Raw genomic sequence first — 19,363 nt, forward strand, 5'->3', positions numbered from 1 at the left:
CAATTGAGCCTGGCTGTCCTGTCCGCTTTCTTCATCTCCCCAAGGGTCTGCCATTCAGTCATTCTTTATTGTCAAGAGTCTCTCTGCTAGTCAGAGAAAACCATTCCCAAACTCCCTGAGGAAGTGAACTCCCTTGAAACCTTTATAGATCCAGAAAGAGCTTATCCCAATAGATACGGTAGGTGCTCAAGGTGCACAAAGAGGAGAACTGAGCAAGACAACTTGGAACAAGAATCTTTGGCCAGCGAAAACACGTAAACCTCTAAGGAGACCTGATTAAGTTCAGAAAAATGTGTTAGTATAAAGAATTGGAGGGGGATCTTTCTTGGTGGTGCTCGTGGTTGTTCTCAAATAGTGTACTCCAGCCTGCATTAGGGTTTTGAGAGTTTATAGTAGAATTCTAAAATGTGAGTTCTTCCAGCTTTCGAGGGCTACAGTGGAGACATTCATGGTGTTGGAGGATCATCATTTTTTGCTTCATCTTCATGACTCCTTCGATGCCACAAATTACCTTCAGAGCAAAACCACATACAGAAATGAGGTTAATATTTTGCCAGATGCTCAAACCCCAAAAAGAGCAAAGAGTCTGGTAAGGGACAGACTGGTTTGTTCATATTGTACCAACTGCCTCTGAACTATCAGAGAAAACCAACTGGTATCATGTGAACCAAACACAAATGGGGTGAGTTCTTAGAGCCTGATAATATGAAATTGCTACTGATTCCATCAGAGTCTTCAGTAATGTTCTCTAAAACTACAGTCTCTTAACTGACAGATTCTTAGGGAATCAAAACAGATGGATTTTACCTGAGAAAATATAGTTTGGTCCAAGGGATTCTCTCTTGACATCTGTGCAAATTCTTGGTTCCTTAGAAACAAAGCAAACTACTCTCCTCTAACCCTGTCTTCCTATGACCATTACTGCTGCATCTCTTAAGCTTGCAGATTGTGTAGGTCCCAAATGTCGGAAAGATCACATAGTTCAGATTGGGCATAACTGATAACTCTTAAGAGAACCTTCTTTTGAATCCTACTGACATATCAAAATTCTTAGGACCAATTTTGAAGAACAATTGGATGGAACCAAAACTTAAACAATAAAATACAAAAAAAAGATTATGTTTCTATAGACTTACTATAACAGATAGGGAGAAAAGTGTTAGTGTAAATCACAGGAACTGTTCTTGGATCAAGCAGTAAAATAACTGCCTGATTGCATTTTTCTTTCCAGCTGTCCATATCACAGAGGCCACATAGCAATATTTTTTCTCATGTTGTCCCCCTACCCGTGTCCATATCACTTTCTAATTCACATCTTGTCCAAGACACTGCTTGGAATTACCCAAGGTTGGCTCTCTGCTGGCTTCCCCACTACCATCATGCCTGTGAATGTTTCTAATGTTACAGCGGAGGCTTTGGCTTCCTGGGAGGCAGTCTTCTGAGGAAGTCTTCATGACCCTCTATGTTTGTGGAAGAGACTCACCAATAAAACGGTGGAATCTTTGACCTGATTTCGGTTTGTCTTCCTCTTGTAATTTCTTTTTTCCCAGTGTGCGGAACTTAAATTTCAACCTGAGGCTTCGCGTGTCAGGGTCTGAAGATTTTTCCTGAGAAACCACAGTGAGAGGATGGTCAAAATATTAGTTATTTCGCATTCGTAAGTAATTCCTAGAGGCCTGGCAAGGTGACGGAAAAGAATGACTACAGAAAGCAGGCAGATCTATTCTCTAGCTGATATGAGATACTTCTACTCACTAGTCACATATCCTAGGAAAGGAATTTAGCTTCACCGAGAGCCTGCTCTATGCCAGGTCCCATACTAGAGACTTCAGTAAATACTCGTATAAGCCTGAAAACAACCTGGCAAAGTGGTTATTATCATCACTACATTAGAAAAGAAGAATCAAAGGCTAAGAGAGGTTAAATATTTCACCTGAGGTCATGTGGCTAGGGATTGGAAATGTAGGCTGGCTACATCCACTGCTAGGTCAAATGGCACCTCCATATGAATTAGAAAAAAGCACCCTTTTCTTCATTGATGAGCACTGACTAACTCTCTTAGCCAAGTACCTTCTTATAGGAAAGACTGTGCCTCCCAGGCCATCTGCTTCCTTATCAGGAATGCAAAGATGGCTTTCTAAATAAAGCTCTTAGTTATGAATGTGGGTTCTCTGCTGTCCAGATTATGTAGGCTCCATAAGTCTGGCCTAGCTTCCCAGTCTCTTGCTCCTGCTACAGCGTTCTGACTTTACTACTAGTCTTTGTAAGACATACTTCGGAGGTTAACTATGTTTTTGTTATAAAATCCAGCCAAACGCAGTCCAAGCAGCTTTCAGATTATCATCTTTTGGGGATTATTTGTACATCCAATTTATACCCTGTTAGGTGAAGGGTATAAATCTGTCCTCTCATTATTATTATTTTTAGTCCCACTTACCCTGTCTCCTCTAGTAATCCTACTGGCTATATACACAAACCTTCAGAATTACTTTTCTGAAGCAACCTTAAGAAAGGGCACAGGACTTTCTCCTCAGCCAAACCCTTGGCAAGTCTAATGAATAACTCTCATCCTATTTTCCCCCAGCAAAGTGGATCAGACTCTTTCATGAGCAATGCTGGTATTAAGTGAGTAGGCACCATCTCCCTGGCTTTCTTTTGATCTACTCTGTCCTTTATAGCCTCGCTTCCATGGAACTACTGGAACTCAGAAAGAGATTATGTCACAGGCCAAACAGATTAACCTATAAAACGGGATCTCAGGGTATGGCCTGTGTTGATCTCCTGTCACTCAATATCCAGTCCACTTGCCTATTTCAGGAGTTTGGTGAGAGATAGATGAACTGGGTAATGATAGAATAGGGTACAACAATATTTTACCCCCTTTGCTATCTAACAGTATGTTTCCTTTCCTGAGAGGCAGCATCAGGATCTTCAAGTAGAAAAGGCTTTGGAGAGTGCTTGGACATCAGCAAAGGCTCATGACCTGGTTGCTGTAATTGTCTAAATGTGCCTTGCTTACATGAATATAACTGGCGAATTGAAGCAGAACTCAGGTATAATGAGTGTGTATGAGAAAAGGGATTCCCATAGGTTGAAATGCATGATTCTATGGTAGGAAAATTTTAAGAAAAACTCTAGCAGACCATAAATAGTATAATTTACCTAGTGATAAATGGACATCTTTGGGTCATTGGACTTCTGAAATGGGACTATTTTTCAGTCTTTGCAAAGTACTCAGAGTTCTTTTAAAAATGACAGCTTCCCTGTAGCTGAGCTATAGTCACTGCTGCCGTGCTCCATTTTCATTTAAGCCACATGCCTGCTAAGGAGTGACACCTTAAGAGCCTACTAACTTCCCAGAGGGGGAGAGACAGGAAACAGTGGGGAGAGGTGATATTTGGAAGATTTATCTACCACTATGGCCTGGGAACCAAGCATTTAGAGTACATTTTGGCTGTAAACACTTTGTATGGTCATGCTGGTATGTACTGGAGAAGTTCAGCAGCTACTGTGCAGGGAGGGGGCAATTTAAAGTCAGAGAAACAACACAGCGAAATCCCAGTCTTTCCCTTTTGGTCATCTCTTGCTACAAAGTGGATCTTTATTCTAGTTATTTTTCCGTGGCAATCTCCTTTCTCATGTTCTCTGCCTTGTTCTGTCCACTTCTGATCAGATGAGGAAGAGGAAGCTCCACTTAACTCCCTCAGCCACCACACTGTCATGATGGAAGGTAAGGTACCAAGGAAGAATTCTCACTTCCCCTTTATTTCTCTCTCCAAGTTATGTACCTCTGGAAAAATGATTGAATTCATCCAGTTGATCTCTGATAGCTTTTCAAACTCCTTATTCATGGCATCCACAGCAATTCGTAGTGTGGCTTCATCCTCAGCATCTCTCAACTGGTACAGACAGGAAAAACAGTGAGTATCCAAATGCCAAGAACCCTGCATTCATAGGCTCTTGCCCTCTCCTAGTTTCTTCCAGTGGCCAAGACACTGCAGAGTGACAGCTTGTATTTCCTTTGGCCTATCATCAGCTTTTTAGTCTCCTGAAAGCAAGATCTAGCTACGGAAAGCTCTCTTCTTTCTTGGCAGGGAGAGCCAGGAAACTGACAGATGGTGGGCACACTTTGGGGCTGGGCACACTCACTGTTTGGTAAGCAAAGGCATTGTGTTCACTATCATTTAACACCGAGGTTTTTTCCCCCTACAGCTTAGGGTCTAGGGCAAGGTTTCTGGAGCCATCCCAGTGTCCCCCTAAATAACAGCTACCAAGTGTTGAGCACGTAGTATATGCCAGGCATTATGCACACATAATTTGATTCTCCATTCCCAATAACCGTATAATACTTTACAAGGTACTCTTCTCATTTTATATGTGAGAAAGCAGACTCAGAAATTTCGTGCTCAACATTGCATGGTTAAACAGAAGCCAGATCTGTTTAACTTAATAATCTACCATTTATACAACATTATCGCAGAAAAGGACATGTGGGGTGGCCACATGAGGGGTGGCCAGATGCTGGGAGGAATTTTTATTGCACACTTACTGTAATTTAAAAGCTATTTTGTGAAGCAAGGAGAAAGGGTTAGAGAGAGACTGGCTCAAATTTTCCCTTCCTAGTAGAGGGTCTGCTTCCCCAGGCCACACTGTAGCCCCTGGCTATTTGCTTTTAGTAATCAAATAATGAACCTGGCTTGTCCCTCAGGTTCAGGAAACCAAGCTTAAGTGCTCCCTAGTAAACCCTAGACTTACAAGGTGCTCTCTGTACAGTGTGTGGGAGACTTGATTCTTTTGAGATCATCTCCAACCCACAAGAAGCAAATTCTAGACCAGCAGTACAAATGAAATCATTCATGTTCCACTAGTTAATAAGTTGGGGACACAGAAACACACTGATATATTCAGCCCTGATGAGCTTACAGCCCACCTAAACTGGCCTCATCTTTCCTCCTAATCATGCACTCTTATTTTCAATTTCGCACGTCTGTGGCTTCTTGCTGTGTCTGGCCCACTTGCTGCTCCAGCCGTAGGTAGAACTTTATCAACTCTCACAATTGGATGGCAAGTGAATGTTCAAGGGGTGGGATGGGAGGTTATGGCCAGTCGGGATGAGAGAGGAAGGAGAAACGAGTCAGGGCTGACAAATAAGTTCTTTTACTTTACAACTAATGATAGAACAATACAGAGTGGTCGAGATACACAGGGTAAATGTATGCCAAATAAAGGAAGTAGGAATTATTAGTAGGATTCAATTTATCAAAAATCTAAATTCCCACTATATTGGCCTCCTAAAGGCCTGTATGTTAAAGGCTTAGTTTCTAATTTTGCACTACTGGTAGTTGGTGAAACCTTTAGGAGAGAAGGTGTAGTGGGAGGTCTTTTGGTCATTGGGGCATGCCCTTGAAGAGGAGAGTGGGATGCCAGTCTGTCTTCTTCTGTTCTTTTTCATTCCTGACCATGAAGTGAACAGCTTTGCCCCACCATGTTCTCTCCACCATGATGTGCTACGTCACCACAGGCCAAAGCTACAGAGGCAACAAATCATGGATTGAAATCTCTAATAAAGAAACAAACAACTCTTTCTTTTTCTTTCTTTCTTTCTTTCTTTCTTTCTTTCTTTCTTTCTTTCTTTCTTTCTTTCTTTCTTTCTGAGGCAGGGTTTCACCATGCAGTTCAAGCTGCTCTTGAATTCATTTTGTAGCCCAGGCTGGCCTGGAACTTGCAGCGATCCTCCTGCCTCAGCCTCCCAAGTGCTGGGATTACAGGTGTCCGCCAACACACCCAGCCTTTTTCTCTTTATGAGTTGATTATCTCAGGAACTTGTTACAGGAAAAGAAAGCTGACTGGCAAGGGCCAGCTCCCAGCTCCTAATTGCCCTCTTTCTTCAAGGGGAAGAATAACAGTTCTTGAAATAGTGGGAAGCAGCCTTACCTTCCTCCTACCTCTATGACACCCTTTCTGGAGATAGATGGTCATTCTTAGTTACTGCTGCCTACCTTCTAGCCTCATTTGGATATGTGTATGTGTGTGTGTGTATGTGTATGTGTATGTGGGTCTTCACCAGGTTCTCTGGGATGGGAGCCTTCTGGAGGCTCCTACCCCATGCTAAGGTATGCTTAGATTAGGTTGTTGGCTAGGATGGACCAATTTTCAGGATATGAGCTTCAAGAAAGTCTAAGTAGCAGTGGGAGGCTAAACTCTCATATTTCCTGCTGCCCAACCTGGCAAGGACATAGATATATAGAAGCTACACCCGCTGCTGTTGTATAAAGCTGAGAAACACTAGCTTGAGGCTCAGATGCCAGGACAGCCTGGCCTGAGTGTTACAGGAAAACCTTAGGTAGTCTGCTTCCTGTGCCAATTAGATATGCAAATGAAAATAGGAAGTGGCTACTTCTTGCAGTTTCATCTCAGAAGCGCTTCTTCAAAGAAATCTTAATTAGATGAGAGACAAGCATAGCACCTGCCTCAGAGACTTAGCATCCAGCCTCAAAGTGCAGTGATCGTGATCATTTGCCTCATCAGAGCACACTCATCAAGTATGCCCATGAACTTTACATTCTGGGAAATATGCAACTAGTCTTGTGGTCTAAAAACAGAGCCTCAGTCCATTTTCTCTAGCACTAATAACTACCATTTGTCGAGCCACTGCCACATAACCAGGTGCTTAAGATACAATAGTTTGGTAAATTCTCAATAACAACCAGAGAGATTGAGAGCACAATTTCTATTTTGTAGATGGAAACTAAGACCCAGAAAAGTGAAGTTATTTCACATAGGTGGTGTTATGGGTTGAATTGTGCCTCATCCTCAAAGACATGTTGAAATTCTAGCACCCAATATCTTGGAATATAACCTTATTTGAAATTGAAGTCATTGCAGAAGCAATTAATTGTTAAGTTGAGGTCACACTGGATAAGGCTGGCCCAAATCCAATATGACTGATGTCCTTAAGATGACCATGTGAAGACAGAGATACACATGGAAAATGCTATGTGAAGACAGGGACGGAAATGAGAGTGATGCATCCACAAGCCAAGGATTTCCCGCAAACCACCAGAAGCTAGGAAGAAGCAAGGAAGGATCTCCTCCAGGTTTCAGAGGGAGTGCAGCCCTACTAATGTCTTAATTTTGGACTTCTAAATTTCAGAATTCTGAGACAATTAGTTGCTTTTGTTTTAAGTCACCCTGCTCCTGGTACTTTGCTAGGGCAGCCTTAGGGAATTAACACAACGAGTAAGAAGCAGATCTGGAATTTGAATCAAAAGCCCCCTAAATTTTCCCACTAGTTCATATTGCCTTTCTGCATGGAGAAAGAAGTATGTAGAAACTTAACAGATATCAATCAGCTCAGAATAGCTTACTCTTTTCTACTGCAGCTATATCAGGTTTGATAAGAAGATCCTACCTTTGGCCTGGTTGGGACCCAGGAGACATTTGATAAAGGAGAGGAGGGATTTCTTTCAAGGAATTAACATAACATATGGATTAGCATAACCTATGAAATGATACAATTAGTGACAACCATGGATGACAAAGCAGGGCCTACCACCCAAGCACCTGCTCAAAATGATCCCATGTCTGCAGTACCCTGGAGCCAAGCACAGATTGACCATCTTCAGATGGTATGCTTTGCCCTCCCATACTCCAGCACCCCGCACTCACCAAGTTTTCATCCAGGAAAGCTTTGGTGTCATCGTAGAGCCCTTTAAGACTAAATGTAACATCTACTGCATCATTTCTGCTTAGAGTCTGAGAGAAGAAAGGAAAAGAAAGGCAGGGAAAGGACAAAGACAGAGGAGTTGGTTAGTAGGCATGCAGCTGGCTTCTCCATTGGCAGTAAGAGCGGGCTAGTAGAATGCAGCTGTAGGTGCAAAATTAACATTCAAAATATAGCACAACTAGTGCAACACAGGCACCCATCGGTCAGAACTGATGCCAGCTGTCACCTGGTGTAGCTGTATTGGTGTGAACTACAAAGCAGCACAAAAAAACCTCTGCTTTTGGCATCATTCATTGGATACAGTGGGTGTAGGAAAATAGGAAAACCAGAGGGTAAATTTGAGGCCAGTCGTTGTCCCTAGGCTAAAACCACCCTTTCTCTGGCAAGTACAGTGTGGCCCAACTATCTGTCTTTTCAAAACTCCATGCCTTGGGCCCCAGACCTCCTCCAACTATCTGTCCTGAAATGGTTAACCCACATTTTAGCAAATCCTTGTATTTTTACCCAGCATTAATGTGTGTGTGTGTGTGTGTGTGTGTGTGTGTGTGTGCATCTTGTGGTGGTGGTGGTGAGGATGGAATCCCAGGCTTCATGTATAGTAGGCAAGGGCCCTAAAGTTACTTTGCAAAAAAACATTGTTGAAATCTTCTGGCAGTGGGGCAAGTCATGAGATGGTACATTTAAGAGTAAGTATCTGATATGAACTTTTCCCTCAAACAGGAAACCAGGGAACCTTAGTGCTCTGATTCCAATGGCCGATATCACTTTCTCAAGTTATACAAGGAACCACCTGGGATCAGGAGAGCCCAAGGCCAAGTTTCTCTTCATCCATTGCCGTTTCTTTTCTGAGCCTGAGATGGTGGGTAGCTATTAGGAAAGAGGGCTGGTTATCAGGCTGTTGAAACCTGCTTGGGATTTCCCCAGGAGCCACGCTGGTCCTATAACAAGTCAGGAAATGCCTGGATTTCCATCCACTCCTTAAATTTCCTGCCATAGCCCTTTCCAGTTTCTTCATCCAACCTATTCTTCCCCTTCCTTCCCTTTCTTTCCCTTTCCTTTCTAGTTTTGCTCCTGTCCTTCATCGACCCCTTCTCCCTTACCTCAGTGGGAATATAGGAAGCTGCACCTGCCCCATTGCCACTGCCTTGGCCATAAAATACATTGTTCAGGAGATTAACGCTAGCATTCACAGAATCCATGAGGACAGACATGTGCTGGTGGATCTTGCTGAAGTCATTAAGTCTGTAATAAAACAAACACAGATAGGTGAGCTGGGACCTCTGAAGTTCTGCTCTGGTGTACTAGTGAGTTGGGGTGAGGGTAGAAATGAAAGCCCTAGGCACTGGATTTGAACTCTTGATTCTCTCTTGTTAGTTCTTCTCTTCTCTTGGTAGCCCTGATGTCAGTAAATGTTCCTCCACTTCTCTAGGTATTCACTTTTGTCCATCCTTGTTTCACCTTGAATTGAGATACCGGAAACATGACTAGGGGGGAAGCTAAAATAGAGTCGGGTAGATGACTCCAGAAGTTCCAAGGCCTTTTTGATATTTATGGGCAAGGATAACATTCTTAGTTCCACTGGATCGGCAACAGCGTCAGGAAATCAAAACTTATCTCTGGGCCTCATGGGAAATGTCCATGCTGTCTTATTGACAAGCATGAGGAATATTTTCTGCATGGGTTGTCAGAGCCCTTAATCGATTTTTAGAGCCCTGGGTGAGATTCCTTTCTGAGGTCAGATTCTCCAGTCGCCAATACACATAAATTGGCTGCTTCTTCCTATTCCTTTGTGTGTTTCCCAGCCCTTTACCGAGGCCAGTCCACTTACTTGCCAATGAGGTTTTCTGCAGTTTGAACTAAGTCCTGCACCTGTGCATAGTCCTCGTCAGAGAGGCTATCTTGAGATTCCTGGAAGTCCAGCTGGGGTTGAGGCACAGCTTGAATTTCATTATGTTTGCGCTCCCACGTTTTCATTGAGTTCTCAAAGCCCTAGAGATGAACATAGTGGCAGATCCTAATGAGAACAATAGCTAAGAGGGTACGAGACAGAGGTGTTTGTGAGTCTGACATTTGTGGGTAATCAGTGGGTATAATAGGTAAAGGGGAGGGAGATTCCCTCCCCATTCTTCCACACAACCATCTCTACATCTATCTACCCTTCTAGTCAATGTTTATTCTTTACTAGACACTTTTCGTTTTTGTTGTCATTAATATGCTGGCTTGTAGGAGTCTTTAGTTGGAGAGATATTGTGCTGTCCAGAAGCTCCTATATGATATCATCATGATCAATAAAATACAGCACTTTTCATGTTTCCTTCTTTGCCCAACCTAGGCAATAGGCTGTGATGGAATTTATAGCTAGACATACCTAATTTAATTGTAAATCATGCTTCTGTCATTTGCTAGTAATGCAACTGTTAGCAAGATATTAAGCCTATCAAACTGTAAATATGTTTATTTACTTCAAAGGATTGTTGGAGAACCTATGTGAGGCAATACATGTAAAGTACCCAGCATGAATTGGGCATTTTATAAATTGGACACCTTCCCTCCCTATTGCTATTCCCATGGGCTGTTCACAGGTCAGAGTAGAAGATAGTCTCCAAACACTGAATAATAATGGCTCCTTTTTAGCATGAGAAGATTTAGCTAAATTGGCTGATGTTTGTGAGTTCAGGATTTTACAGAACCTTAAAGGAACTTAAAGGCAACATTCAGTGCAGAATATGTGGTTGAAAGAACATTTCTCTATTATCACCTGAGACCTTTATCTCTGTGTGCAGTGGAGTGAAGGGTAACCTTGTCCAAAACCATGGGAGGTAATGCCTTGTCTTGCTCTCTTGGACAGTGATTTGCTAATGTCAGTATAGATCTTAATGTCTTAAGGAACGTGTTTACAAATGCAGGCTCCTGGGAACCACCTCTCCTCATTCTGATCAGTAAGTCTGGTACATTTCTAAGCAGCATCACAGGTGACTCTGATGTGAAGGGCATGCAGGTTTCCCTTTGAGGAATTCTATTTGACTGGAAATATTCAGGACTCATGTGATAGCTATGAATGAGGTAGTGTAGGAGCCCAAGATGGGCCTTTCTCCTCTTACCCGATCTCTCATCAGCACCTGGGCAGCATTTTTGTATCTAATCTTGATAAGACCTGGCCTCTGAATCCAGGCCTCCCCATCCACCTGCACAGGGATACCTTCTTCACCATCAATGGTTATCATCAATTCACGGCACTGCCAGAGAAGAGGAGAGGGAATCGGGAGAGAAATGAGGCAACCAATATAGATCAATCTAATAATCTCATAGTTATGAACTGAATGTATATTGAAGCAGTACTGGCAAAGATGTGAATCAGATCATTCCAGGCAGAAACATATATTTCTTATGAACTTTTTGCTCCAGTGGTCTCTGCCACTTCTGTCTCCAAACTCAGTCAGCACTTTGCTGCTCACCAAATAACCTGCTTCCTCAGCCCTGGAACTCTTAAACCCAGTTGGTTAATTCTTGGGGCTACCCCATATGCTTGTTTGCAGCCACAGAACGCAGACTGTTATTGGCACCCACCCAACCCCTGCCTACCTGAGCAATGCGATGATGATGTAGGTTGATGATACGGGACATAGCCATCTGTACAGAGCCAAAGATTGCCACTACTTCCAATTTCCCATCATCCATTGCAGGAGCCTCATATTCCTAAGGAGGAAGAACTATGTCATACTTCCCACTATCATGAAGCCATACTTTCTCTAGAACAAACAAGTGTGCTTTGAAGATTCCAGGTGACAGTTTTCTAGTTCGTGAGTTGGAAAATAGAGTAGGAAAAAGCAGAACCCAAGAAGTAAAGAAGCCATTCTGGGAAAAGGACACAGAGGTCACAACTTTTAGCCCCTTTTCCTGTCAAAACTCATACCCAGTTTATTCTCTGTTCAATCCAACATCATAAATCTCCAAGGCCAGTGTTATTGGCCTCATGACCTTGGGTGAGCTCAGAAGAAAGGGTTCTTGGGCAGTTTCTCAGGAGAATTTATGGACAGGCCACCTTAGAATAAAGAACATGGCCTTGGTAATCTTTCTAGCATCTTTTAGGCCTGGGAATGGAAAATGCCAAGTCAGATGACACCTCAGAGTTGACTTAAACCTAAGATTTTTGGTTAATTCTTGGGTTCTTGGATGGCAGTTGGCTCTCAATAGATGCATCTCAACAGAAACAGAAAAAGCATTTGACAAAGTCCAACACCTATTCATGATAAACCTCTACAGCAAATTGGAAGAGAAGGTCATCTCAATCTGATAAAATCTATCTATGACAAACCAACAGCCAACATTATACTAAATGGACAAAAGCTGAAAGCTTTCACTCTAAAATTAAGAACAAGACAAGGATGTCCACTATCACCATTCATATTTTTTGAGGTAAGGTCTTGTTATATAGTTCAGCCAAACCTTAAACTCACAGCAATCCTCCTGCCTCAGCCTCCACTCATATTTAATATAGTTCTGGAAACATTAGCCAGAACAATTAGACAAGAAAAAGAAATAAAAGGAATAATGATAGGAAAAGAAGAAGTTAAATTATCATTATTTAGATGACATTATACTCTACATAGAAGTCCTCAAAAACTCCACCGAAAGATTTCTGAATTTAATAACTAAATTCAGTAGAATAGCTGGATAGAAAGTCAGGACCCAAAATCAACAGCATTCCTGAACACAAACAACAAATGTACTGAAAGAGAAATTAGGTAAGCAGCACCCTTCACAATAGCACCCCCAAAATGAAATACTTAGGAATCAATCTAATAGAAGAAGAAAAAGATATCTGCATGGAAAACTACAGTACTCTGAAAAAAGAGATTGAGGAGGATATCAGAAAATGGAAAGATAGCTTTTGCTCTTGGGTAGGAAAAACCAATGTAGTGAAGATGACTGTATCCCCTAAATTACCATACAGATTTAATGCAATCTCAATAAAAATACCATTAGCATATCCCACAGAACTAGAGAAAACATTCCTAAAATTCATTTGGAACCAGAAGACACCTAGAATAGCAAAAACAATTCTCGGCAACAAAAGCAAGGCAGGGGTTATCTGACTTGAAATTATACTACAAAGCCATTGTGATAAAAACAGAATATTACTGGCAAAAAAGACCTGAAGATCGATACAGCAGATTAGAAGATGCAGAAACCACTCCAAATATACTCAGCCACCTTATCTTTGACAAAGGGCCCAAACACGTTCACTGGAAGAAAGATAGCCTCTTCAACAAATGGTGCTGGAGAAATTGACATTACACATGCCAAAGACTAAAACCTAGAGCCATGTTTATCATCAGGTACTAAACTAAAATCAAATTGGATCAAAGATCTAAATATTGAGCTGGGCGTGGTGGCACACACCTGTAATCCTAGCACTCAGGAGGCTGAGGCAGGAGAATCGTTGCAAGTTTGAGGACAGCGTGGGCTACAAAGTGAGCTCAAAGCCAGCCTGAACCACATAGTGAGACCCTGTCTCAAAAAAAAGTCTAAATATTAAAACAGGGGGCTGGGGATTTAGCTCAGTGGCAAAAGCGCCTGCCTGGTAAGCGCAAGGTCGTGAGTTCGGTTCCCGGTACTGGAGAAAAACCAAAAAAAAAAAAATATATATATATATATATTAAAACAGAAACACTAAATCTACTGCAAGATAGAATAGGTAGAATGTTTGAAGACATAGGTGTAGGCAAAGGCCTTATGAACAAAACCCTAGTCATACAAGAATTATCACAAAGAATAAACAACTGGGATCTCATCTTGTTAAAAAGCTTTTGTACACCAAGAGAAATCACCAACCGTGTAAAAAGACAACCCACAGAGTGGGAAAAAAGTTTTGCCAGCTGTCCCTCAGACAAAGGACTAATATCTAGAACATATAAAGAACTGATAAAAATCAGACCCTCCAAATTCAAAGACCCAATTTAAATATGGGAATCTAAGATGAATAGATACTTCTCGGAAGAAGAAATATAAATGGCAAATAAATATATGAAAAAAATATTCAACATCACTGGTCATTAGAGAAATGTAAACTAAAACAATGCTGAGATCACATCAGACTCCAGAAAGAATGGCTGTCATCAAGAAAACAATGAGTAACAATTACTGGTGTTGCTGTGGGGAAAAAAGAACCCTTCTTTACTGTCGTTGAGAGTGTAGGCTGGTGCAACCACTGTGGGAGTTAGTGTGGAGATTCCTCAAAAACTAGGATTAGAGGTTCCAATTGACCCAGCTATTCCCCTTCTGGGTATCTTCCTGGAAGAATTAAAAGCATCATACCACAGCAATATATGCACACCCATGTTTTTTTTTTTTTTTTTTTTTTTTTTTTTTTGCACACCCATGTTTATAGTGGTGCAGTTTGTAATAGCCAAGTCTTGGAAACAAACCAAATGTTCATCAACAAGGGAATGGGTGAAAAGATGTGATTTTTTTATATAATGGAGTATTACTCAGCCATAATGAAGGATAAAATTGAGACATTTATAGCTAAATGGATGGACCTTGAGGGCATAATTGTAAGTGAAATACATTGGATACACATGTGTAAATATCGCAATCTCTCTCTGGTGTGAGAAAATGAAAGAGTAAATAAGAACCAAAATGTACAATAGATATTGTGAGATATGAAGAAGCTGTTCACAAAGAAAACAGAACTAGGTTGGGGGAGGAGGGGAGGAAGGAAGGGAAGAAAAAATGAGAAAAGAAGAATAAAATGAAAATAGAGCTTTGCGAATGGGGTGGAGGAGCAGGGATGAAGGGAGGGTAGGGAAATGTGAAAAAAAAGAATCAAGTTATATCATGTACAAGTACAAATTCTCTATACTGCATGTGATTATTATGTAAACCTAAATTGTAACAATAAATTTAATTAAATTTTAAAAAATGAGCCTTCAGCTAGAAAAGTTCCAAGCCCATCTCTTCTACTGTTGTTCACTTCCCACTCATGGTAGCCCAACTCTTTCTGAGAGACCTTAGTGGACTCATGCCTTTCTCCACTCTGTTCCTTGTTCCATACTCACTGTGGCCTCCGTGTTGCTTCCCCAGAAGTTGACCCCTCCAGCGTAGCTGGTAATGTTGAGGACGACAATGCCTTGCAGATTTGGTAAGGAGATGGCTTCTCCATCACACTGAAAGAAAAGAGTCTTGTTGGATGGCTTTTCAGATACCACTGTGAAGAGACATTTACAGAGATGGCGGGCTCTATCTTCTCTTCATACTATCTTTTTTTAATCTATAAAGTAGAAACTCCTCTTAATTACTTTCTGCCACGAGCTGTGAGCAAGGGTCACAAAATTAAAGCTCTGGAAGAACCAAGGCTATGAGGGAAAGTTGATTTCCAAGACCATGACATTTCCTGTGTCCATGCCTAGGATGAACTACTCCCTTTTATACTGACCTCTAGGTGCACTCGTTCTTCTAGTTTCCTGTAAGAGCGCTGCAAAAGTTCCTTGCTTCCCAGAAGGCCATACCATATCTTGTTCTTAAAGCGGCTACTACAGATAAAGGTAGAGAGTCAAAATTAGAAGGTGAATAATATAAAAATAAATAGATGGGGAAAGACAGGGAGGGAGACCATCTTATTTTTCAAGTTCCTTAAATGCTTTCTCATGGTAAAGAGTCATGTTAGGTCGTAAAGGGACACAGAGGGGCTGCTGGGGCAGTGTAACTAGTATCCTAATGCCAACACTTACAAAAATGGGCTCATGGGACCCTTTGAAGTCTCACTGTCCTGTTATTGGTAAAATTTCCACTTCTCCTTTCTACTAATATTGGTCCTAACTTTGAATACACAGGCTATATTTAAAATATGCTCATAAAATACTGTGAGCATAGCTAGCAGATGCACACCAGCTCTCCTAGCAGTGTCATTCCAGAAGTGCACAATTTTGGCTGCTTAGAATTGATTTCATAGAAAATGTCTGGCTACTAGACTGCAAATTTTTGATGATGTGAGTTTCTGACTTAGTGGAGGGCTTTTTCAAACACCATAAGCTTACACTAAACACTTAATTCAGTGCCATAGAACAGAGCTCAGTTTAGTAAGGAGATGCAGAAGAGGAGTCACTGAAGAAAACAGGAGCCAGGCAAGGTTATCAGGCGGGTGGAGAAGGAAGAACAAGGTCCTGCTGTGTGTAGGACTTCTGATTTTAAAAAAGGCAGGGAGACTAAAACCATGAGAGAGACCGGCTACGTTTACAACGAACTTTCAAAACAGAGCCATAGAAGTGAGCCATCACAGGGAATGAGTTGAAATTGAAGAAGTCCAAAATTATTTGGACTCGGTTCAAAGTCATCAGTTTGCTGGGCACTTTAGTTTCCTCATCTATCAAAACAGAGATTTAATTATGTGGAAGTGTAAAATACCTAGAACAACAAAAATAATTCTGAAAAAATAAAAGAGAAAAACCTGGAAGACTTTATCTCCCGGTTTCAAAAATTACTAGAAAACTACAGTTATCAAGACAGCGTGTTGCTTGAATAAGAGAGAAATAGATCAATGAATAGAAGATTCCACAAATAAATTCTTACATTTATGATCAATTGATTTTCAATAAAGGTGCTGACAAATTCATTGAAGAAAGAATTGCTTTTTAAAAATATGGTGCCAGCATAGTTAGATATTTTTATGCAAAAAGATTAATTTATACTACTAGCTCACACCATATATAGAACAATGCAAATTTTAGAAGAAAATTTAGGAGCAAAGTTTTAAGACCTCAAATTAGGTGAATATTTCTTAGACATGGTATCAAAAATATGATCCACGAAGAAATAAAATTAATCATTTGGGCCTTATTAAAGTTCAGAATTTTTTTTACTTGAAAAGATACCATCATAAAATGTAAAAGCAAGCAACAGACTGGGAGAAAGTATTTGTGAACTCTTATTTGATAAAGTACTTTTGCCTCATATCAGGCTTATTCCAAGAAAAAAGATTCTAGTGGCAGTGGCATGGAAGAGTGGGAGTGATGTGCTTCTTTTTACTTACAATTTCAATTCACAAGAACTCTGAGGCTGCCTTGGGGGAATGTCTGTAGTACAAAAGTACCAGAAGGTGGCGAGTGGGCCAATACTAGGTGGGGTAAAATCAGTGGGTCCACGGGAAGCAGGTGAGGAACACCAAGAACCAATAGGACAGTCTTTGATACTTTGTAGCCTTGATGAGCAAAAACAGATCTGGAACCATTACGAGGACTTAGTTAAGCTCTTGCAGACAGAATGCAGATAGGCATTTTGCTGAATTGAGTCAAAGTAGTCTTTTTTCAAAGAGAATAACACAGGGAGCTATGTTTGCTCAACAATCCACAGGTCTAGACTACGAAAGGAGTTCCAAGTTCAGGATGGCAGTGTAGTTGCCACAGACCACCCTAACATTTGGGGCAAGCTGACCACCTAGGCTAGTCTTGGAACCAGTGCATTTTGCTCCCAAAGGAACTTTTGCTTTTTATTCCTTGTCTGAGTGGTAGGAAATATAGAAATATGTATGTGTATTGTGATCATATGTTTACACGTAGGGAAGGGAGATTCCTTTCCTTACTTGTATTGTTCTGGGTGTTCTTCTCTTCTGGTGTTGAACTCCAGAGAAATTTTAGCATCCAGTCCAATTCCAAAGTAGTTGTTCATGACACACTTTTCTTTGAAGTGTCTGAAATTAGCCAAAGAGGAGAGCACATGCTGATGCAGGAAAGAAATGCTGCTGGGATTGGGCTGCAAAATTTACTGCATAATAGAAAACCACTGAGGGAAGGTTTCCTACACATTGGGCACAAACCATAGTGTTTGTTTTTTTTTTTTTTTTGTCTTTTTGAGGCAGGGTCTTGCTATGCAGTTCAGGCTGGCCTTGAGCTCACTTTGTGGCCCAGGCTGGTCTCGAACTCGCAACAATCCTCGTGCCTCAGCCTCCTGAGTGCTGGGATTACAGGAGTGCACCACCACACCCAGCACCATAGTGTTCTTGAGATGCACATATAGATGTTCTATTGTGTTAACAACTAGCATATTAGCTGTAAGACATCCAGTCAGTTGGGATGCTTCAGTGCGACTGAGATTCATAGTAAAGAAGCAACATGCATGATGTTCATTACATTTGAAGACCTCATATATGAGTGGCCTATATTTTTCCACATATAAGAGAAGGAAATAGAATTATCAACTTATTCCCATGACAAAGTTTTTGAGTACTCCAGATACGAATGTATCCTGAGAGTTAAGTCTCTAGTATTCCTGTCAGTATGTCGAATTCTTTTGTAGTATTTTCACATTAAAAGACAGAGTAACCACACATGTGGAGGGAAATACAGATAAGAGTACAGATATGCATACAAGAATAAAGCTAAGCAATCTTTTGAATCTCCTGCATTCATCAAGGGTGTCAGCATCAAAACTGGTAGTGTGCCGGTTTTTATCAGCTCCTGTATATTGATTAGGTGTATCTGTTCCCAAGTATGCATTCAGTGACATTATATCAGTAGCTTGAAATAGGCCGTGGTTGGAGGGCTTTCACCAGGAATAAGTTCCCCCACCATGCTGGTTGTTAAACACCTGTTAGTGCACTACTGGTGAAAACACATTAGTCGGTCTACAAAAAGTCAGACCTAAATTTAAGCCAATGGTAACATGGAAGGGAGTTGCAGGGAGTTGAAAATAGGAATAAAAATTATTTTCTTAAATTATTTAAGAAAACATAAACAGTTGCTAGTTGTGCCTTTCTTTTGAGAAACTGAAAATGGGCACAGTTTAACTATTTAATCATAGATAATTTTCATTTATTACTAAACTGATCTTAGGTAATTCCCGTAAGATTTGCCTCCCCCAACTATAGCCCAGAAATTGGAGTTTCTCTAAATAACATCCAAACTGATTTTTTTAATATCAGTTGGAGAACTCAGTAAATACAAAAAACTTATGTGGGAAATTCTACATTTGTCTTTATTACGTGTGAGGAAACCAAGGCTCATATTGGTTAAGTCACTGTACAGGTCAAACAACTAGTGAGTAGGGTCACAATTTTTCTCCAGATAGCCCGAGACTGTGCTCTTTACCAAAGGGAGAAAGAAGGCAAAGAAGAACCAGTGAGAAGGAAGGTAGAGGGAGAGGACAGGGTGCAAGTAGGGTAATGGGATGAAAGTGGTACAATAATGTTATATGCATGTACAGTTCTGCCAAAATGAAACTAATTAATCCATATAATTAATATGCACTAATAAAAAAATAATAGAGTTAAATACTTACATCATTTCAGGTGTAAAATATAAATGTTCCAAGTTCAGGTGATCTAGGTCTTCACTTTTGAGAGAGGATATAGAAGACAAAGTGCCACGACGAGAACCTAGACACAAAGGGTATCACCTTGGTATCATATACATACACACCAGAAAAAGCCTTTCCTATCACTTGTATTTGACCCTGTTTATTCTGTTGGGGATGGCTCCAACAGCTGACTTTCTCTTAAATAGTACTCAGGGTTCTCATTCCAAAGAGGGATCCTCTTAGATGAACAGGGACCTCACTTTCAGAGACCCCTGCAGTGGACTCCAGTCTCCTGCCCAGAGATACAGCACGTGATGGGAAGAAAGAGCAAGAGACAAAATAGGG

The 19,363-nt window shown here is 41.0% G+C and overlaps 1 protein-coding gene across 1 annotated transcript in view; it reads right to left on the reverse strand.

The window, feature by feature from the left end:
- Positions 1-387: 387 nt before the first annotated feature.
- Positions 388-19,363, reverse strand: part of Dgkk (diacylglycerol kinase, kappa) — a 132,774-nt gene continuing 113,798 nt past the window's right edge. Inside the window, exons 17-28 of the mRNA XM_005411355.1 lie at positions 19,001-19,097; positions 17,307-17,414; positions 15,165-15,261; positions 14,788-14,895; positions 11,309-11,422; positions 10,828-10,962; positions 9,555-9,715; positions 8,827-8,968; positions 7,669-7,755; positions 3,789-3,899; positions 1,484-1,607; positions 388-511 (exon numbers count right to left, since the gene is read on the reverse strand). Coding sequence (XP_005411412.1) covers positions 447-511; positions 1,484-1,607; positions 3,789-3,899; positions 7,669-7,755; positions 8,827-8,968; positions 9,555-9,715; positions 10,828-10,962; positions 11,309-11,422; positions 14,788-14,895; positions 15,165-15,261; positions 17,307-17,414; positions 19,001-19,097 — 1,349 coding nt within the window. The 3' untranslated portion in view covers positions 388-446. The remainder of the gene's footprint in view (positions 512-1,483; positions 1,608-3,788; positions 3,900-7,668; positions 7,756-8,826; positions 8,969-9,554; positions 9,716-10,827; positions 10,963-11,308; positions 11,423-14,787; positions 14,896-15,164; positions 15,262-17,306; positions 17,415-19,000; positions 19,098-19,363) is intronic.

Source organism: Chinchilla lanigera, unplaced genomic scaffold (genome assembly GCF_000276665.1).
Source record: "Chinchilla lanigera isolate Chin_1 unplaced genomic scaffold, ChiLan1.0 scaffold00142, whole genome shotgun sequence".
Lineage (NCBI taxonomy): Eukaryota > Metazoa > Chordata > Mammalia > Rodentia > Chinchillidae > Chinchilla > Chinchilla lanigera.